Genomic DNA, 23,166 nt, shown 5'->3' on the forward strand with positions numbered 1-23,166 from the left:
GTCTGCAGGCTGGGTTAGAAGGCGATTTGGCCGCATCCGGCCCCTAGGTTGCCTACCCCTGTGCTAATAGTTCTCATGAACTACCTTTTATGAAGGCTATGCTATACGTGAGATCCCCCACAACTTTTGAGGCAGAAGAAAGGTGGTCTCAAAGATACATCAGAAGTCTCACTGTGAATTGATGAAAGGAAGATATTACCTCTGTGGGCCTTCTCAGTAGTGGCGCCCACCCTGTGGAACACCCTCCCATCAGATGTCAAGGGAATAAACTATCTGACTTTTAGAAGACATCTGAAGCCAACCCTGCTTAGGGAAGTTTTTAATGTTTGAAGTTTTATCCTGTTTTTAATGTTCTTTTGAAAGCCGCCCAGAGTGGCTGGGGTAGAAATAATAAATTATTATAAGTGACAGGGAGAAGAATTTTCATGTCGTGATAAAAAGACACCCTTGAAGAAAGAATAGAGGACCAGTGTTTGTTGAAAGAATATACTTATGTGAAACTGTAATGCTGCAATCCTACACAAATTTCAAAGAGGTAAGCCCTGTTGAACACAGTGGGAATAATTTCTTAGAAAACTTTTTACAGTTTTAATGTACAAGAAACATCTAATTATCTGCATTCCACAATTGTGTAAAACTCCAATATTCGGATGTCTATCCAGATATGGGGTTTCTATCTCAATTTTTTTGCAAAAGTCTGCCTCTAATATACTCCAGCTCTTTGAAGAGCTCATAACTGTGTATAGAGCCTATGCATGAACAAGTGGTGTGCATGCACACAGGCAGCAGACAAAGAGATGTGTTTGGGCATGAAATGCCAATCCGAGGCCTCACACGTATGTGTTGTTGTTTAGTTGTGTCCGACTCTTTGTGATTCCATGGTCCAGAGCACACCAGGCACTCCTGTCTTCCACTGCCTCCCGCAGTTTGGTCAAGCTCATGTTAGTAGCTTCGAGAACACTGTCCAGCCTTCTCGTCCTCTGTCGTCCCCTTCTCCTTGTGCCCTCCATCTTTCCCAACATCAGGGTCTTTTCCAGGGAGTCTTTTCTTCTCACGAGGTGGCCAAAGTATTGGAGCCTCAGCTTTAGGATCTGTCCTTCCAGTGAGCACTCGGGGCTGATTTCCTTCAGAATGGATAGGTTGGATCTTCTTGCAGTCCATGGGACTCTCAAGAGTCTCCTCCAACACCATAATTCAAAAGCATCAATTCCCACATATGTAGGCTATGCTAATCGTAATTTGATCAGGAATTGTGAGCATTCTACTCATAGAAGGCCCATTCATTCATTCTTCCTCGAATAATCACATTATCACAGGATCCTGGTGGGCAGGGGTGCCAACTTGAATAAAATATGGGGGGGGCGATGATTGGCAATGCCCATCAACAAACAAGTGCACTGTGCTGGGCTTATAAATTTTAGGAGGGAAGTTCCTGCTCCTAACCTCTGGTGGCTGCAACATAATTACATTCACATACACATAGTCAGGTATACACATTTGCACTTCAGCCTACCATGCATGCTATTCCTGCAGGATGTATCTCAGCACAATAGCAGATCAGGTGCTAAAGAGCTTTACAGCCTGATTTTCTTGGTTGGGATCCTAACCCAGAACAACTATATGGGAGAGCTAAGGAAACTCTCAGTTTAGAGAGCTTACCCTCAGCTGCTGGTTCTGACTTCTACGCACGTACAGGACATCATTAAAAGCTGCAAGAGCCTCTCCAGGCACAGGGTAGGTAACCTTTGAAATCTTCCACATGTTCATAGCCTTTAAATCGGCTTTTGAGAGATGTTCACACAGGTTTTGCTTGTCCAAAAGCGGCTCAAAGAGAATCCCACTGTTGAAAAATAGCTGCTCAACACAGTGATAATGAGTCAAAATCTAATCCACCTGAATGCGGTTTTATTGCTTCCCAGAAGCTGAAAAGCAGATGGCATGATAACTTTGATAGAAACAAATGGGCATTTTCTTCCTTCTTACCTGTTTAAGGATTTCTGCTGCTGTTTCATGTGAGCAATCAAATATCACATAGAACTCTTTGCCCTTCTTCATCTCCTTGAGTAAAGGCCGGGCATCTTTATTCCCAGAGGGCAACTGCCGGATTTTGATTTTAATGTTGTATCTAGAAGGGGCTTTGATGAGTTCTTGCAGGCGAATTAGACCTGGAAAATGACACCCAATCATTCAAATAGCTGCTCTGTGCAATGAATCTTCACTGTCATTTAGACTCAACATTTAATTTCACGATTCCGCAATATATTTCAAATTTACTCCATATAAAAGCTTAATGTGTTAGCATATCATTTATCAGATCTTTCACTGGCGAAGCTTAAGGAGTTTCTTTTTGCTTTATGGGCACCTTCACCCAGGAAAAAAACACACCCTGAAAATCTATTTAGAAACTTATTGGTACATAATTGTTTACTTATTAAAATTATACCACACCCTGCTCCCAAAAGAGCACAGGGCCTCTTTCTCTGAGCCTCAGATCACAATATCCTTTAATATTAAATAAGTCACACTCTGAAAACCTAGCATTTAATTTACATTAAAGATCAGTAAGCAATGAAATAATAAAGAAAGTGCAATGAAAGGCCTGCCCTTCTGTTTTGCGGATCACATGTTTAGTGAAAGTGGATTGCTGTGACTCTTGGCACTATGCAAGCATTTTGTGGTCAACTTCTATGTAGTAAGAGAACCAGTCAGGAATCCAAAGACAGGTCCAGTTTAGCAAGGTGTTGAGATGAATGCTGGTCTGATATTTCAGCCAACATTTAATTTGCACCCTCCCCTCCATGAATGGTCAATGGAAACTGGGGAGGGTTGTGTTCTCTGTCTGTTTTCTGTTTCCTTGAGTCAGCATTGTGAAATGGTGGAGTGGAATATCTGTTTGATTTTAACTTCTTGTCTTTCCCAGCTTTAAACTTCACTGTCACATTGTTGGAGGGCTATAAAATGATTCTCTTTGCTCCATGTAGTTTATCAGCCCAGCTGTGTTTGCTGGAGTTACTGGACACTCCAGAGAAGGCCGACAAACTTCAAAAAGCCATTTAAAGCATTGTTCAGATGGGAGACATGTGACCATGGTGGCCAACTTCAAGACTCAGACAAAAATGGAACCAGGAGGAATTGGGGAGAGGCAACCCCCTCCCCCACAAAGTTAGCCATGTGCCCAAAACTAGAGTAGCTGGTGTAGGAGTGCAGTGGCTGTTGCTAGCTGGGCCTAAGGGAGAAACAAGAGGGCATAGAAACAGAAGTGGTTGCAAAAATATCCATTCTAGAAAACCCATGGAAACAAATGGATACTGAGTAGTGTGGAACAATCAGTCATATATATAACCAACATGCTCTAATAATGCATGAAGGGGTTAAGACCATAGAGTAAGCTGTCCTGCCAGGCTTAGTTAGGTCACTCTTCTTAACTTGGAAATAAGGGTTATCTAGCCTTTGCCCTTCCTATTCCACCATGTGACCCTTACCAGTAGGGAGTTCTAAGATGGTTGCTCCAGCTTAGCTGTGCGGCTTAAGCAAGTCTCCTTTATGTTTCTATACAAATAATTTAGAAACAGCCACCTTTTATAATCTACTTTTTATTGCTTGTGTTTTCTAACTGCTTTATGGGAAAGCACATGAATCTGACCTTTGAAGAGTTTGTAAATAAACCCTTTTTAATTTAACAAATGTGTGGTCTCTTTCTATGCTAAGGGAAGAGGGTAATTTAGGAAGCAACTCAGAAGAGGATATTTTAAAGGTCTAACAACCTACAATTTACTTTGCTGCATATTTTGTGATTTTAAATCTCTGCTGGGGTTCTCTCACTAAGAGTACTTGCCCCAAACCTGGAAATTCTCCCTTTATTTGCTTATCTTTATCTTTAAGCAAATCAACAAGTAGCAATAGGTGTAGAACTGAATAGCAAAGGGATGCCTAGGGTATCACTATCCAGAGCCCTGAAGGTCAGCAGACAGAACACACCTGCCAAGTTTCACCTCTCTTGAAAATAGAGCTATCTTTCAACCTGTCCTGAGTTGAATAATTTGGCCATGGTTGACAAAAACAGTCACTGTCCTGTAATGCAGAAATCAACGGGGTGGGGGTGCAGGATGCTGGATTCCATTGACTTGAGTCAGGTGTATTGCACAATCCTATAATTACTTATTCAAAAGTAAGCCCAACTTGATTCAGACATACTTCCTAGAAAGGGTGCTTACAAAAATTCCAAATCCGTTTATATCCAAATATGGGTGGAGGATCAGGCTGCAAATATTTAAAATACACTAGGTTGCTGTCTGTTGAGGTCAATAGGTAAATAATCCTCTGCTTTAAAAAAAGACATTCAAGAGTTTCTTTAGTATATTGCACCCTCTGTCCAGTTATGTACAAAATTTGTTTATTCATTCATACATACACACACATAAACACACCCTTATGATGTTCTCCAATGAAGCCAAAGGATAATGGGGCTGTTTAGAAAAAGATATTGAATTAAAGCAAGAATCGCCTAAAAGCCCTTTTGACAAATGGTAATTTTGAAAATGAATCATTAGCCTGCCAGCACATTTGATTTACTTCCTGTGCAAACCTACTTAGCATCTCTGGCATTAGAAGTGCACTAATAGAATGCAAGCTGAAGTATAAAGCAGCATAAAGTATCACCCTATTTCCTCTGATGTGAAGTGGTGATTGCTATGCTGCGAGCTATTGGCTTTAGCTCAAGGCCTCGCATTGCATGAGGAAAATTGACTTTTTTCCTTGGTAGACTGATTCTCTCCTTTCAGTTTTTAAGCATCCACAAACCAATACAGAATATGAACCATTATGATTATTCAAGTGGAAATTGTAGTAGCACAATACAAAGCATAGTTTGGCTGCTAAAAGGGAGGCCTCAAACTGCAACATTCAGGTTCACAGGCTTCCTGAAAGGACTTTTTATACAGTTGATGAGCTAGCAGAGGGAAGCTGGCTGTAAATCCACAGCTCAGCTGTATTAAGCAGCAAAGAACCCGGTTCAGCCACTGTGACACAAGTTACATTAACAGAGAAAAATGGGGCTTCAGGCACAATAATTTCAGGTGTAATTTCCGTTTACTGATAAGAACTCTTTGGCTCAAAATGATCCCTTTGTCATATACTGTCCTGTGGCAGCAAAAGTCCGCATAATAGCTACCGGTGAGTTTTAAGGAAATGGAATTGATTAAGGAAAATGTCTGATCCACAATTGATGTTCAGAAAACACGTGGCCATCTATATATATACTTGCATTCATGTGCAGTGGCAAGAAATTATTCCACAAAGGAACAGTAGAGAAAATAGAGAAAATATATACATTTGGTCTCTTTTTTTATATAAAGTTGATAAATATAATAAACAACCGTGTGTTTTAAAAAATGTTGTGATGCCTACCTGTACTGTCTTCGTATACTACAGTTATTATCTTCCAGTTGTAATATAGCACCAAATCCAATACTGCTCTGCTGATGGCTGCATAGTCTGGGTAGAGGTTGATGTAAAAGGAATCTTTGTTATCCACTGTAGGATGTTTCCATCGGGTCTGTATATGTGGAACTTCAAGTGCATTGCAGATAGATTGTACCGCACTGACTGATGAGCTATGAGATGGTCCAAAGAGGGCAGCTACCCCAAGAGCAAGCTGATCACATGCTGTATGAGAGAAGGATAATGAAAAGACCAGTTATACTGTAGGAACATTTTACTCTTTTTGTTCCTTTGTCTAACTGAATTGGTGGAATTGCTGAATTTGGGGAGAAATGAGTTCAAAATTGGGCGGGGGGGAGCAAGGGCCAGCTCATCAAAACTTTATACCATCATTGTTTTCAACTACACAGTTGGGATACAGCCTATTGCAAAACCCCAAGAACTTCAAATAAAAATGCAAGGGTTTCACTTCATTACTTTTAAATAGGGCTGACTTCAAATCCCTCAGTCACGATTGTGAGACATTCAGGAGCCCTGAGCTGTTCTAGTAATGTATTCACCCAATGAAAGTCTTATGAATTATGATGCATGGCACAGTGACCATAGATACATTTCATTGCAATAGGCACAGCAAGGATTTCCAAGCTACCTGACAAATTGCTATCCAAGGGTGTTATAGTTTGTTAATTTCAAGGCAAACACTCATAGAGGATAAAGGGTACTATTATTCATGGTGACACTTTATGTTGTGAGATGTACTCATTTTATGTGGACCTTTGAGGAAAGCAAAGATGGAACTAGAGATTTGCACATTACACTAATATTTATCATGCATTGAATCATTTTTTAAAAGCGAGAATTCTAGTAATGTGAAATCAAAATAATATTTTACATTTCGTCCGAGTCCCTGATAAAATGCAAATTATAAGAAAGACTGGAGTCATTTTAATATCCTTGAAATAGCATGTATGATTCATGCTTAAATTTGCTTCTTTCATGATAAATTATAATATATTGAGGAACAAATAAGAGAAATTCCTTATTGATATTTAAAATTCCTTTAAACTCCTGGGGTAAAAACCTCAACAACTTAAAAAAGCTCAACAACTTTGGGGTAAAATCATAAAAAAGGTCAACGACTTCAATCCTTAAAAAAGTCACAACTTTGGTTGGACCTCATGGCCCTTCACTTCATCAAATCTGACCCTCTTTGTAAAAAGTTTGGACACCACTGGATTGCATTAAGACACTTAAAGGTATTACTGATGAATACTCTACCACTGAGCATCTAAGGAAGTGGTGTGCAGAGTCAGAGCCAAAGTGGGCCCATCACCCCTTTTCTCTCAAATTCTCTATTCTTCTGCTTCTTCTGTTGCAGAAGGGACAGACCACTCTTGCAAGAGGCCTGAATGGATCACTTGCAAATTGCTTTTGAAATTAGGCTGAGAGCCACATGAAATTAGACTGAGGGCTACATGTGGGCGGAAAGGTGCAGTTTGCCCACTGCTTTATTTTAAAGGTAGTAAGAAGATCACTTAAGAGCCATCCGACCAATGAAAATGAAACCATCCCAAAAGTGTCCTTTTCTGAAAGCTATGAGCCTGTTCTGGCTTTGAAACTGGGACCAAAGCAGATGTTCTGAACGGTTCTACAGTCAAACAGTGAAGAACTTTGCATGGCCAGCCTTGCCATTAGAAATTGGAAGAGGCAGTTGATTTGGGATGTCATGCTTTATTGTTGTATGCTTAGCCAAAGGAGAGGTACTTTGGGGATTTTATTCATCAGGTACCAAAATAACTTGATCAGCCTTTGGGACTACACATCTTGACTCTGCCTGGGGTAGCTCCATTTGCGGTTTTGTCTGAGACAAAAAAATGTCCTGTGTAGCATCTAGTAAAAGACTTTGTGCATGTGTGTGTCACCATGGACTCAACTGCAACTCTAATCACAATTATCACATCTATATAAAGCTACCTGAAGTGGCTTGAATGGCAGTAAACGATGACTGCATTTCAACCTGGATACATCCTTCATCTACTTGCATCAAGTCAACCCTTATTCTCAGCTTGCCAATGTAGAAATATGGATTTTATCACCTCAGGCAACTGGCCAACAATGAGAATCTAACTAAGAGGTGAAAGCAAACAGGGTTGATTATCATCTACTATGGAAAAGTTGTCAGAGAAATTGATGGTATGACCTTAGTCCCATTATGTTATGTTTTAAACTTTTAATATAGTTGTTGTTATTATTTGTTTAGTGGCCTCGGTTTACATATGCTACCTTCCACAATATAATTTGCAAAAATGAGGTCCCCACAAGAAGAGTACACTAAATTTAGAGAAAGTAAAGGCAGGTGGAAGAGGAGAGACAAGGTAACAAGGGATGTGGGATACAACTGTCTGATCATGAAGTATTCATACTTTATTCCACAGGGATTAGAATTTTTTAAGCAATTTATTAAATTGTTCCTCAGGATGCCAGACAAGCAAGCATTTAATCCATTTATCTTTCTCTGAAGAAACAAGGCATGTCTGACACCATCTAATCTACATGCAGACCAGAAGTCCTGCCTCATCAAAAAGCCCACTTGGGACTGTTGATTTTTCTTAGGCACAACTAGTCATTCACCTCTTAGAGGCCTTCTTGACATATATCATATAAATGGTAATTTATCTCATGGTCCTTTGAAATAAAGACCTGTACATTTTCTGATGGAACCACATGTGGCATCAGAGTCATGAATTACTAAGAAAGGATTCAGAATGCACTCTGCAAATGTATTCACTACATAACAGACTTCAGTTTCTGAGAATCAAATAGGTTTACTAGCAAATAAGTTTATGAAACCGTCTACCATGCTGCTGCTACTCACATAAACTTATTACAACCTTGAAATCAAACAGTGATTTCCGGTAATATTTTCATAAACCTGATTAAGGTAGCTTTTAGGCAGGAAATTTTATTCAGCTAAGGGATCCTTTACTACTGTTTTCTTAGCCATGTTTTAAATAACTTTTTTATTTTAATTGTTCCTTAGAAGTTTCAGTGGGGCAGACAACTATTTATTCTGTTACAATTGATGTATTCCTATTTTACCATGCACGTTACCTTGGAAGAATTTTTATTCAGAAGAGTAGGATAAGTTTTCAATAAATAAATAAATGCTAAAAAATGCAGATACAAATGTTCCATTTTAACATTCTGTGGGGCTTTCCTCTATCAATTTTTAATTTAAAAGGTTATTGTTTAGAAAAGCTTTCTGCTTTCAAGGTTATACCATTACCGGCTGACTTGATTGAAGTAGACTTTTGTGATTCAAGTAGACTGTGGTCTAGGGGCATTTTGTCAATACTCCTATATGGTCAGGGCTTAATTAAAAATATTTTACAAAAATTCACACTCAGAGACACAGGCAAAACAAATGCAAAGATAGTAACCAGTCTGCTCTCTCAAAATATTGATAGTATGTCTGTGTTGCACATCAATACACACAACCCTTTACAAATGCTTGAAGATTAAATACTGAAATACTACATGTCCCATACTGTAGAAAGGCTGCTCATTTATAAGCAGGGAAGAGAGAAAATGTTTGATTTTCTGTCGCATACTATTACTATCACAGAGCTAAATATTAGCAAAGAAGATCAGCTCAGCATGGCTCTCTAGATATTTCAATATTGCAAGCAATTACAGCCATTTCAAATCTTATACAAAACAAAGAATTAGATTGTTTCAGATTATTATGCAGTAAAGGCCTAGATTGTGGTTGAAGAAATATGCTGGCCTGGGTGTGTTATCACAGATTATACTGAAAAACCCCAACCTATTTGACATTCATTAGCTAAATTTAGCTGCAATAAACTGACTACAAGGAAATACAGAAATTTTTAGAGGCAATGTGGGCACAACATTTGAGAGTCACTTAGAAAGTTACCTCGTCTTGAAGCTTCAAAACTATCAAAAAGGTTTATTCTCTGGATGTCATAGGTTAATGTGGTATTAGGCATCAGTGTTCTGTTTCTGTTAATGTTGGTGACTGCAAATTTGAAAGCTAACTCTTCCACATTGACAGGTTCATTTTCCACAGTTTCAAATATCCCACCTGTGAAAATAAAGAGACCAAAAAAAAAAAAAAAAAAGCTTTAGTCATGTTTTAGCTTGTCTTAGCATGTCATTACATACAACACCAATCTAAATGAAAATAAGGAATGTCCATTTCAGAACAAGGAATAGAGAAAAAAATCGGTGGAGAGAGCAATTTTATTTCTTGTAGCTCCTTGGTATATTGGTATTCAGCTGATGGCTTGACCATCAGTTGGTCAACACAAGAGGATAATGAGAAGGTAAACCGGTTTGAGGTTTTTTAAAAAACCAATCAAATGGTATATAAATTGTTTGAAATAAATGAAGAAGTAAATTTTGATTTTAATCAACCACAGGGTAGTTATGGTTTGTTGAAATAAGCCAACTTCATAAACCATGGTTGGAACAACAAACCAGAGTTTAGATGAACCAGTTTTTCAGGTTCAGATTACATGTGTCCAGAGAAGGGCAACAAAGATAGTGAGCGGCCTTCCGCCTATGGTAAGCATGATGTCTGAACCAGGCCTCTGTCTTTCAGCCTTTATTGAGATAACAGCATGAAGGAGTAAATCACAACATAAAGATTGTAAGTGTATAGTATACAATAACATAACACATATTTTTAAAATTTGAGGTCCAGCTTAAGTGGCACCTGTCATTACTTCAATAAAGATCTCTCATGCCCCAGCTGTATGTGAACATGTACTGTAGATAATGCCCCTTAGATTATATCAATCTCATGGCCAAATTCTGCGGAAATGTGGGGCTTGAGAAATGCATAATAAACAGCATATTTTGAAGCAAGTTCTTTAAGCAGCCACATCTAGCTGCAGCTCTTGATTTGCATGTATAATTTACTCATTTACTGCTATCCACTAGAGAATACTTTGAGTTTTGCAGTCACTTATTTCCCCATGTGAAATTCACAATTCACATATTGCTTAATATTTCCCAGTCAACAAAATATAATCTGCTAATGTGCTGCAAGGGCTCTTTTGCTTTTTATATGTCGCCGGTATAGAGTAGCATAGTCATTATCTGACAATTAGGAAATGGAAATACACAGTAGAATTACAACCTGCTTTACATTTTAACTCAGCAGTCACAATGTTAATAGTTCTTAGAAGAAAATAAGATTGAAATGTCATACACTTTTTAAGCAAGTAACATTAGGTTTACCATTTAAATAACATGTAATTTTATAGATGATCACATCTTAAACAATTTTATTATGTATCCCTCTATATTACAGCTGCCTCACAATTCTTTATCCCATAATTCTTTTAGATAATGAATAATGGCATTACCAACCAGTCTACTGGTCCCTTGGTTCACTCTACTTAGCATTCCCCAATAGTACTTCGTTTGGATTATAGTACCAACTACTGAGCTACATGCTGAAATTAACGTCAGTCAGCTCTGTCCGTCATATTTTTCTCTTATCAGGACTCCTGTAATCTCTGGAAGATTTATATCTATAAGTTCCCTCCAGCCATCAAGAAACATCTGACAGTTCCTTTGTCAGTTTGAACACGAACCAAATAACTTTCATTGCTACTATTTGTCACCGTCCCCTCACTCACTGAGTTGGCATCCACCTTTTGGGGTTGCAGAATCCTGCTTTTCCTATAAATGCAAACTTCTTGCAGTTCAGCCAGTTATTTTCCTGCACAAGCTTGATAATAAAAAATGGTGTTACAAAAAGGGTCACCGCCTTGCTTGTGATATAGGACTGCCTAAGAGACATTCCATGTAATTTATGAACAAGACCGCAGATATCCTCTTAGATACCCTGGACACACGGAAAGGAAAGAGCCAGGCCTGCATCTTTTCCTTTCTAGTAATCAGTTAGCCTTGAGACACAGCAGCCCTAGCATGGTTGAGATTGCAATCAAATAAGGCTCCTTAATCAACTCCAGGTTTCTAATTCAGTATAGTTTATCAGTCCTGGAATCCTAAATTCTTTGGGAGGGCACACCAAGGGTCAAAGGGTGCATTGGATCTCCCAATCTGAGGACAGGGAGAAAGAGCTCCAACTTTGGAAAGGGAGATCAAGTGTCATTTTCCCTCCCATCTCTGACTTGTACAACCACCTCTGTGGCTGTTACCCTACTAGTATTGAACTCTGACGTGGTAGGACCAAAAAGGGGGTGTGCTGGGAAAAGATATGAAGACCTGGTGACTTTCCAGTCATCTGATACTCCTCCAAACCCAGAAACTTGAGGATCGCCTCTCTCCATATGAATCTACCCAAATCCTGCAGTCATCATGCAGGCCCTTCTTCGTGTGTCTCCTCCACAAAAGGTCTGTAGGGTGGCTACATGAGAACGGGCCTACATGTGTTTTTTTAAAAAACACATCCACATGATGTCCTTCAGTAGTTCCACAGGTGGATAACGTGGGGTGTACATTGTATCCCCCCCCCACTACCACATTATCCATGGATCAACATTTTCTGGACACAAAAAGAATGTGTGCCTACAGGGTACATCAGATCCACTTTAATTTGCTGGGTGTACATAGCCTCGTTATTCAATGAAACTAAAGGAAGCCTCCAGACTAAAGATTGGAAAGTTCCTCAGCTGTAAGATCAGTCATTACTTACGCTTAGCTTGTGCTATCTTTGTTCATGCCAATATTTAGTCCCTTTAACACCATAAAGTTAAATCACTTCCCTGATTCTGCTGCTTTTGCTTTGGCATTGATTTCCCCCCACCCCCCACTGCATGATCTAAATGTGCAAACTATTTATGAGATTATTAGTTCTCCAGTGGTTCGTCTTTGAAAATAAAACACTGAATACACTTTATGAGCTTTCCTGTAGAAGGAATCATGACATATATGCAAGTAACAAATTATTCATCTGTTTCAATATTTACTCAATACCTCACAAGCTTGTGAATCATAATCTCTAGACTGACGGTGAAATGGAAGATTAAAGTGGCAGCCTTGATGGAGAACCCATAAAATGTCAGATGCTGTATATAGGTAAACATAATTAGTGTATCTTAGAAATTAACTGCCTGGAAAGAGCTACAAGGAAGAAACTCAATATAAAAAAGATAATGAAATAAATCATTAAAAATGCTAGGAAAGTCTGCACATGGAAGTCATTGCAGATCTTTGGACAAATGTGCAGTTTATAGTGAGTATACATATGAAGATCTGAGTGGAAGGTCTTTAAAGGTAAAGCCTATAATTTCCCAATTCATTTGTTTGATGTAAAATTACAGGTCCATTCTATTACAGGCTTTGCAGCCTAATAAAGGCCTGGAACATTCAGATTAACAGCCACATCCTACGTATGTTTACTTAAGAGTCTCACTGAACTGAATGATGCATACTTTGTTGTAAACGTGCCAAGAACTCCGTCCTGAAGCAATCAAATTATTATTTCAAAATGGATTGGCTAGAGCATTCCTGTGGGATTAAAGACACTAGCATATCCTTTACTCTTCCCAAAACTCTCATAAATTCATGGGAAGAATGTGATATTTAATCCTTTAAGCAGGGGAAGGGAACCTTTACATGCTGCTGGTCTAAAAGTACCATCAACCAGTGGCCACGATGGCTGGTGTTGATGGAGTCCAACAACATCTGAAGGGCCACAGATTCCTTGCCCCTGTTTTAAATGGCACAATAGAAGTGAAGGAAGATGCTTCATACCAGTGCAGACTAGTTGTCCATCTTGCCCAGCTTTATTCACTCTGACTGGCAGGATGTCAGGCCGAGAAACTTTTGCATAACTGTTACCTGATCTTTTTACCTGGAGATGCCAAGGGTTGACTCTGGGATCTTCTGCATGCAAAGAATGCATTCTTATACTGAGCTAAACTCATCCCCACACATACTATGGCAAATGAGCACTTTGGAGTGACGTGTGTTATGGATCTATTCCCAAATCTTCCTCTAATTCTGCCCTGATTCTACAAGAATATGGGCGTGATTATGAATCCATTTTGAGTGCTGTGTGCTGTATGCAGTTCTGGTTACCCAGCTCAAAAAGGATAGTGTAGAGCTCAAAAGTACAGAAAAGAGCAGCCAAAATGATGAAGGTTTTGGGGCATTTTCCCTCACAAGGAAGGCTCAAATGGTTGAGGCATTTAGTTTAGAGGGAAGTATGACAAGAGGGTTAATATACACTTCCATTTGTCCCATGACTTCTTCCGTTTGTCCCATGATTTCTAGGCATGGGTCCAAAACATTTTTCTTTAGTCCCACCATTTTCTCTGACAAAACTTGCTGTTTATTGCTGAATCAGAACAAACGTCAATCTGCCGAAAACCCAATTGACATTTGCTTTGTTTCAGCAATAAACAGCAGGTTTTCTTGGAGAAAGAAGCAAGATAAAAGACAAACCTCTTGGAGCCATGCCTAGGATTCATGGGACAAATGGGAGGGTGAATGAGCATGTATACATTTGAATTTTTAACATAAGATAAGCTGCATTGTCCTCTTTCTCTGAATCCTTCCTTACTACTGTTGACATCTGATTGCACATGTGCAAAAGTATTAAAGAATGAACTAACATCTTATGGATGTTTCAGGTGACTGGACTAAGATGTAGTTACTAAAATCATTATTTCAAAATGTAGTCATGTCATACATCTTGTGTATGCTCTGACCTTGATCTGTCTACAGTAAGTGTCTAGTAAATAAGTCACACTAGAGAACACAGTGGCGTAGCGTGGGGGTGCAGGGGGGGGCGGCCGCACTGGGCGCAACATCTGGGGGGGCGCGCTCGCACTCGCAGCTCTCTGCCCCTACTAAAATCCACGGGTTAGGGGGCACAAATTACTTGCCTTGCCCCGGGTGCTACGCCACTGAGAGAACATAAATGCATATACCAGTTTTAGAGACAAAGACAATAACTGATATAAATGATCTGATATTTTACCAAATGTGTTATACTTTGCATGTAAGTGCTCTCAGTCCTATACCTAACATAAACGAACTCCAGTTAAAAGTTAGCAAGGCTGCCTGGGGTGCTTTTGAAGGCTGTTGCAAGTCAGTGTAGACAATAGTGGGCTCTATTAGAGGTGGGTAATGTGCGACCCTTTAGATATTGCTAGACTGCCATCTTCACCATTCCTGACCATTGTACAAGCTAGCTGGGGCTGATGGTTTAAAGCAGGGACTGGAAACCTGTGGCCTTCTGGGTGTTGCTAGACTACAGCTCCCATCATTCCTGACCATTGGTTATGCTGGCTGGGGCTGATTGGACTTGTAGTCCAGGAAAATCTGGAGGCGCACAGATTTCCCACCCCAGGTTTAATGGCATCTTTTTGCTTCCATTGGAAACTATGTACCACACCACTGTTTTCATTTCAACATAGATTCAAACCAGGACAAGAGAGTTATTTCATTATTTTCATAAATAACTAAAGCATCATTGTGAAATACCCACTTATTTAACAGTGTATCTTTAAATACAGTGCACTTTTAGAAATACGAAATAAGTATGAATGAAAAGTAGCTATAAACAAAGTAAATAAAATGCAGTGGCTAGAATGAAGACCAGAAGGGAATTCACTTTTAAATGCCTTATGGGACAAAGTATGGGTAGACTCTTCTCTGAGCTAATATTACTGACTTTTTTCTGGAATTATTATACAATTATGTATAGTAAAGTTCTGTTTGTGCAGTTATGAATTAATTAAGGACATGTAAAGAACTCACACATAGATATTAAAATCACCATATTCTCACACTCTTAGATGAGAATGAGGCTGGAAGGTTATTAGATATTTCCGGCAACCATTTGCACTTCAGTCAGATTAATTGCATAGGTACAGAAATACCTTTGGACATTACAGCCGGAGACATTGTCACAGCATATTAACATTAACCCCATGATCAAATTAATATTTCAACCTTATGTGTTCCTGCCATAACTCCTGGGGAAGCAGAATCACAGAGCTGAGAAAGTCTTGAAGGTGAGCTAAGACAGGATGTTCTATATGCAAACCTTTCTAACAAATTAGGCTTCATCACTTAAAAATAAGGATTTGGGTGTTCAAATCAGTGGCAGCAGAGAAGGCATCAAGGAATCATGCTTCCTATATCACAGATGTAACTTCCTGTTCCCTCCCCACTCCCTCTCTCTCTTACTTTGACCAGCGGTTGATACAGACATGCCTTCACTTGCTCAGTTTTAGGCACAATATTATGCCTACATAGTTTTTACTGCTGCCACTGCTGTGAACCAAGACGTAAATCTTACTTCTAAACTTACTTTCCAAATTGTTGTCCAATTCTTTTTTAAGCAGGGTAAGAAGGGGGCAGCCAGTTTACTTCATAGTTGAGATTGTTCAAAACAAGGTTTTACAGCCTAATTCCTATGCTTTTAATTTTGTTTGAAACTGTTCAACCCACATATGTGGGTGCCTGGAGGGATAAATTGCAATTAATATATCCTCTCCTACCCAATTAATATATCCCCTCCTACCCATTAAAACTCATCTCACTCTTTTAGTGTGGATACCCGCGTTGCTACCTCATATGGAGATGCTCTGGGTGGATGACTAGCTAACTATATGGTTGTCTGTGGGGAGGAGGGCAGTCATCCTGTGTCCCTTGACAACAAGTGAGGGGATTTATATGGTTAGTCAATCAATTAGTCATTCTGATTTGCCATAAATATAAAGTTATCCTTTGTGAGCTGCTCTGAGTGCAACTTTCTTAATAAGAAATATGAAATAAAATGTATAAATATGCATGTAGATAGACAGGATAGATAAAACAAATTTTGTGTTTATTATATGGAGGTTCCTGGTTCCCAACAGAGTCTTTTTCAATTAGGCGTTCAAGCCTGAAAGTATTTCCCTATGGCTCTATTGACATAATTCATGCTCCCGAATTTCTCAGTAATGAATCCCTTTTTAAAAGAACAACTGACCTGATTTACTTAGTTTTGGACAGTGGGCACGTGTCTGTAAAATGTTAAAAGATTGCTTGGGAAGCAAAAACATTTTTGTGTGCCTATGAACACCGGTTATGTGCTGGCGAAGTATCAGAATAACCAGTGAAGCAGGGGTATGAAATGTAGTGGTTAACTGACATGCATTTATTCGTTGTATTGTCTGACCAGCATCTAGTGATGAGGCAGGAACTGAGCAAGAGAACATTGAAGGAAGCTGAGCCAAGAAACGCAGTAGAATCAGTTATCCCAGCAAGAGTCCAAGAGCAACTGAGAGTCTTATATTCTCTTGCTAGCCTCTCCTTTTCCTTTGACTTCTCCCTCCTGGCAAAAAAAGCCTCTCCTATGACAACCCTGAGTTTATCACCACTACTGCCTTGAAGTCCAGAAGGCAAATCGGAGAAATTATACACATACAGACACAACCTGAGCTCCTTTACAGGAAGGAAGCTCTGAAATGATGGAACTGTTACCTTTTCTGGACAAAATAAATCCTCTACGGAGCCCTTTTCTGGGCTTCCTTCAGAAAACAAAAAATATTTTTTTGACCATCCTTATTAGAGGAATTATGTGAGTGAGAAACAGAGGAGCAAGAGTAATCTTGTTTACACTGTCAAAGGGCACCCAAAGCCTAGTAATGTGTGAAATTCCCTTCACAACTATGTCACATCAGAATTTTGATTTCCCGCAATACCCTCAGCAAGGATCCTACAAATTTGCTTTGACATTATAAACATGCCCATATCATGCCGCGGATGATTAGAGACTGAATCCAAATAGAGCAACCTTGACAGTAACTTCCTTCAATAGTGTTGGTCTATGTGCCAGAAAGCGGCTTAGTCATACTGGCCACATGACCTGGAAGCTGTACGCCGGCTCCCTCGGCCAATAAAGCGAGATGCGCGCTGCAAACCCAGAGTCGTACGCAACTGGACCTAACAGTCAGGGGTCCCTTCACCTTTACCTTTATGTTTTTGATAATTATCCACAGTCAAGAGAAGGAGCACACAGATGGATGCAAACCTTGAGCAGTGTGAAATAACAAAAATGTTATTTTTAATCAAATGAAATTATAGAGATCAATATGTCAGATTATCACTTTTGCCTCACATCTTTGTTAAGCACATGTAGCAAGCTATAATGCAGAAAGTGTTCCACAAAATAATAAATAAAATATACTGGTAATCATTATAATATAGCTCACCACCTTGGGATGGGAAGTAAAGAGATTCTCAAGAAAAAATCTTTTACCTTTTGTGCATTCAGTGCATATTTTTGAACTAAGACATGTAATGGTTTGATCTTGCCCCCCACCCAGTCCTCTTTCTTGTTATATGGGCTATCTGTACAAAGAATAAACATTATGTCTCCCTCATCAAAAGTTACACTGCTCAAGTGCCCATTAGTTATCTATAAGGCGCTTACAAACATAAGGTTTTTACTGTAGCTGCAGAAATCTGAGCTTATCCTGGAAAAGCATGGATTAGCTGAGATCACAGCCTTTTCATATAGCACAGCTTTAAAAGAACAATTTGATTTTTGGAATCAAAATAAAAGAGAAAGAAAGAGAAATAAGAATACAGTGTCTTTTGAGTTATATCTGATTTGTTCCCTTCCTGCTACCTTTTTCTTCTGAACTAATTCTGTTAACTGCAATGGCATTTCATTGATCAATGAAATAATAAGCTCCCTTTCTTCTCAACTCCAGGGAGTGATCTACCTAGATCTTTGGAACAGCTTTGAGATTAGGAGGGAAATATGTGTGCTCTTTTCTACTTCATGCAGGGGGGAGAGGGAGAAAAAAAATGCAATACAGTTGGATCTGGAATTCAACATTAAGAACCATGATGACTGCACTGCTTAATATCTTCCAATTAATATACACATTCATTTGTTTAAATGTAATGTTTTTCTACCCTGACTTTCATGACATACTTTCACAAGGTGGCTTACAATGAAAACTTTTAAATATTTAATACTTTTATTGTATTGAACAAACGTAATAAAATCAACATCAGATTAAAAACATTACATGCCACACCAATCTCCACAGCAGTGCAAGATTCCAGGCACCTACCCAGGGTTCGTGTTTCCTTTGGAAACAATATATAGGAGGGTGGCAATAAGAGCAGTCAAAAGACTTAGCATAATAAAAGGTATTTAGAGAAAGACCACAAGAGAGGAGCCCAGACAGTGCTCCTTTGAAGAGGGCAGGATTCCAAAAGTGTGCGATTACCACTGAAAATGTACAAACCACCTAGATAACCCCCCCCCTCTCTCTCTCTCTGTGTGTGTGTGTGTGTGAGAGAGAGAGAGAGAGAGAGAGATGAAAGTGGGAATACCACTAACTGAGAAGATCAGTTCATTCTGAGATCTAATGAAATGTTATCACATCAGATAAATAACCTATTTACTAACTCGTCATCCATAAAGTATATCAAGCAACAAGAGAGGAGCTTGAGAGAGGTAGGTATTAGTTATTTGCTTCTTCAGCACAGCCACCTAGTAGCACATCATTATTTAGCACCAATACAAAATGAGTACATGTTTTCCTTCTCCTCTGAGGATAGCTAAGAGGCATCCAATTGCTAAGTGGACCTGGGTAAGATATGCAGAGCCATTCTAATGAGGGCCTGGGGAGCACGGGGCAGCAGATTCTCTGTTCAATCCAAAGCTTTCCCCCTTATTTGCACTATGCCAGGTCCAGACTCGTAGCTGAGGGGCCAGAGGATTGATCTCCTTGGAAGATGCACTGAGTTTTATATCAAAAGTTGCCAGCATCCTTTCTCCTGGCTTGTTGGCAGGAGGATCATCACCAGTAGCTTACTGCCCACTTACCAGTGGCATGATCATAGAATTGTAGAGTTGAAAGGGAATCCCAAGGTCAGCTAGGAGGTTAGCAGCGAGGCAGTGCTGCCCCACCCACCACTAGGGGTTAGGATTGCTCCCTAAGTAAATCATTCCTGCCTAATTTTTTATGGTAAATGCCATAGCTGGAGGAAGCAGTTTGAAAATGTTTTAAACATAACCTTTTTTCTGTCTATAGAAAGCAAATATGTTCATTTCATGAACAAATCAGTATCTTTGACCATGCTCAGTTGGTACACAATTACCGTGGTTGTCATTGTATGATGCAGATATGTAGAAGATGTAAGGCATAGATTAAATATCGCTTGGTTAGGACCAAGCAAAGATTAAAAGCTATAAAGAGCATTGAGAGCATCTGATAAAAGGACACTATGGTGAATTGTGTTGGAATATGTTCAGGCGGTTGTTGCCATCCAAGCAGAACTGTTCTCTGATGCTTTTGCATAAGGGACCATTTACACTTGACCGAGTCTGTCGCTATGTGACAAGCAGACACAGCCATTCATGGGAAGACGAAGAAGAAATGACAGTATATGTGATGCTGCTATAGACAAAAATATTTCCATACTGAGCTTTTAAGCTGAAACAGTTTCTTGCGATTTTCAGGCCAGCAACAAGGTCAGGTTGCAGATAATGTTAGCACCAAACACTTTCCATTTTGGTATAACAAAACTTCAGCATTTGACAGAGGGAAGCAGCTACCTTTGCCTGACGTTGTGCGATGTTCTCTTGGCTAAGATCCAAAGACCTCTTAAGGCTCTCCTGAGGCTTTTGGCTTAAATCAGTAGACCCTTCCTGCCAGATCAGTGCTTTTACAACTCTCTTCAGTCTTCTGTCATGTGGCTGTTCAAGTCTAAAGCACTAATGGGTGAATGAAACAAGAACTATCTAAGCATTTTACACTGAAGAGGCTTGTTCTACACTTTATCACCCCCTTTGGGAAAACTGCAGTTGTATTGGCGGTAGTAGCATTCCTTCTATTTTTACCCATGATGCACTCCGATAGGAAACTTTCCATCAGCACATACATGTGGAACTGCACTCATTTTTAATTTCTTTACAAGACTGTGTTCTAAATGATGTCTCTTGGCTGCCGTAGAGACATTAAAAGTAAGGGGGTCTGGGTTTTGAAACTTTCTTGGCAATTATCAATCTGGAACATTACTGCTTCTTAGTCCACCAAGGGCTGTTTGAATTGAGAAATGCTCTATTCATGCAATCATTAGTGAATACTAAAATTCCAATGTACTGCATTGTCTGCACCCACTCCTAACTCAAGAGAGCAAGCTTATTTGCCAGTTAAAATGGCAGCATTGCTTTATGAAAGTTGGTTTTTAATCTTTTTTTTTTAAGGGGGAAATGTTTTTTCCCCAAAAGCCTCGCCAGCTACTGAAAAATACTTCCTGTAATAACAGAAGAAATAAAGATTTCTAAGGGTACCAGACAGGGATGCCCATTGTCACCACTACTATTTATTCTGGTCCTGGAGGTGTTATTAGACTCAATAAGGAAAAAAGAAAGTATAAAGGGGGTATCAGTAGGCCAAAACCAATATAAAGTCAAAGCCTTTGCTGACGACTTAGTCTTGATGATAGAAGATCCGCTGGAGACAGCAGCTGAGATACTGAAGGAAATTGAAACATTTGGAGAGGTGGCAGGTTTCATAATAAACAGGAAAAAAACTAAAATTATAGTTAAAAACATGGAAAAAGCAACAATGGAGGCACTGCAGCAACAAACTGGTATTGAAATTGTCAAAAAGGTCAAATATCTGGGAATATGGCTAACCCCAAAAAATATTGATCTGTTCCAAAACAACTATATCCCGGTGTGGAATGGAATTAAGAAGGATCTGGAAGTATGGAATAGATTAAAACTATCCTTCTGGGGCAGAATCTCAATGATTAAGATGCTAGTGCTACCAAAGATGCTGTTTTTATTCCAGATGTTACCAATATTAAAAGGAGTGGCGATTTTTAAGGAATGGCAAAGGACGATTTCTAGATACATATGGCAGGGCAAAAAGCCGAGAATTAAATATAAATTACTAACAGATGCAAAAGAAAGGGGAGGCTTTGCCCTGCCAGATCTGAAGCTATACTACGAAGCATCGTGTCTTTGCTGGCTAAAAGAATGGATTAAACTTAAAAATACAAAACTCCTAGACCTGGAAGGATTCGACAACAGATTCGGGTGGCACGCGTATCTTTGGAAAGAAAAGAAGAAGGGATATAAAACCTTTGAAAACCACATCTTCCGGAAATCGCTATGGGAAGTTTGGGACAGATACAAAAATATATTGGAAGGGGGGGTGCCACATTGGCTATCCCCGTTAGAGGTCATGGGGGTCAAAAAAGAAAATATGAGAAGTGATTGGATTACCTATGGAGATTTGGTGGAGAAAGAAGGAGGAAAGTGGAGACTAAAACCATACGAACAAGTTAAAGAATACGTCTTTGATTGGCTGCATTACCATCAAATAAATGAAATGTTTAAAAAGGATGTGAAAGAAAAGGGGTATAAAGAAAAAGATTCGAGATACCAAATAGAGATAGTGAATAACGACTCCAAAACAATTTCTAAAATGTATAAAATTTTGTTAGAATGGCACACAATAGATGAGGAGGTGAAAGTAGTTATGATTCAATGGGCCAAAGATTTAGGATACAACATAGACCTTGGTGATTGGCAGAAAATATGGAATGAAAACTTGAAATTTACGGCATGTGTTACATTAAAAGAAAACGTAATGAAGATGGTTTACAGGTGGTATATGACACCTGCAAAATTAGCAAAGATGTACAAAACCTGTAATAAATGTTGGAGGTGTAAGGAGAAGGAAGGTACATTTATGCACATGTGGTGGGATTGTAAAAAAGTAAGGGGGTTCTGGGAGATGATACACAATGAACTAAAGAAAATGCTAAAATATAGCTTTGTTAAGAAACCAGAACTCTTCCTGTTGGGAATAACAAGAACGGATATAAGTAGGAGAGATTGCAAACTGTTTCAATATGCTACCGTCGCAGCAAGGACATTGTTGGCCCAGAGGTGGAAACAAGAAGAGGTTCCGACTCTGGAGGAATGGAGGTCAAAACTAACAGACTACGCAGAGTTAGACAAATTAACAGGGAAAATTAGATACCAAAAAGACCAGAAATTCATTGAGGACTGGGGGAAATTTACAGAGTATTTGAAAAACATATGTGAGGATAGCACAACGCTAGCGTGTTTCAAAGAAGCTTTGTGAAAATAGAAGGAGTATTGCCAAAAGGCAAGCAAGGATAGAGATATAATATTTAATGGCAATATCTAAAGAAGGAATGTGAGGAGAGGATTTGAACTACGAAAGATTGTCAGAGAAGTTGAGGGAGGTCCAAACAAGGTGAAATATGTGATATATAAATGGATTGGTTTATTATTTTTTTTATGGAAAAACTTCAATAAAAATTTATTACAAAAAAAAAAAGAAAAATACTTCCTGTGTGAAATAAGATAGATATTATTATTTTAAATAAGACCATAGCCCTATTCATGCATTTCAATTACTTCCTGAATGATCTAATGCAGTTCTCTGCTTTTATAAAAAATATATAACCAAGTCTTACTTGTTTTATGTGCATTTTAATAGAACACCAGAAGTCGTGCCTTTTACAGGTTTGGGCTTCAATCTACCCATGTCTACTCAGAACATCAATCAACAGGGTTTATTCCAAAGCTAAGTGGGGGTAGGGGTTTTCAGACTTAGATTGGTACATACCAGCTGGTATACCCTAATTAAAGTGTTACACGTTGCTAGTGCATTTCCAGACTCATTTTAAATGCTGGTTTAGACCTTTAAAGCAGTAAATGGT

General features: G+C 39.0%; 1 protein-coding gene and 1 long non-coding RNA gene across 30 annotated transcripts in view; one reads left to right on the forward strand and one right to left on the reverse strand.

Annotated features, from left to right (window-relative positions):
* LOC309340497 overlaps positions 1-23,166 on the forward strand; it is a 120,227-nt gene that overhangs the window by 73,846 nt on the left and 23,215 nt on the right. For 9 of the 25 annotated variants that reach the window (XR_014156006.1, XR_014156007.1, XR_014156014.1 and 6 more), the window contains 2 exons: positions 406-535; positions 2,982-3,684. The exons of 4 other annotated variants lie outside the window; for them this stretch is intronic. This is a non-coding gene — a long non-coding RNA (uncharacterized lncRNA). 12 more of the 25 variants (XR_014156015.1, XR_014156024.1, XR_014156025.1 and 9 more) reach the window with 6 other exon arrangements.
* The window catches only part of GRIK1 (glutamate ionotropic receptor kainate type subunit 1), a 150,311-nt gene that overhangs the window by 58,051 nt on the left and 69,094 nt on the right, over positions 1-23,166 (reverse strand). For all 5 annotated transcript variants that reach the window (XM_081859276.1, XM_081859273.1, XM_081859275.1 and 2 more), the window contains exons 2-4: positions 9,377-9,544; positions 5,407-5,664; positions 1,984-2,165 (exon numbers count right to left, since the gene is read on the reverse strand). In XM_081859276.1, coding sequence (XP_081715402.1) covers positions 1,984-2,165; positions 5,407-5,664; positions 9,377-9,544 — 608 coding nt within the window. The remainder of the gene's footprint in view (positions 1-1,983; positions 2,166-5,406; positions 5,665-9,376; positions 9,545-23,166) is intronic.

Source organism: Podarcis erhardii, assembly GCF_964252035.2.
Source record: "Podarcis erhardii genome assembly, chromosome: 4".
In the NCBI taxonomy this organism is placed as follows: Eukaryota; Metazoa; Chordata; class Lepidosauria; order Squamata; family Lacertidae; genus Podarcis; species Podarcis erhardii.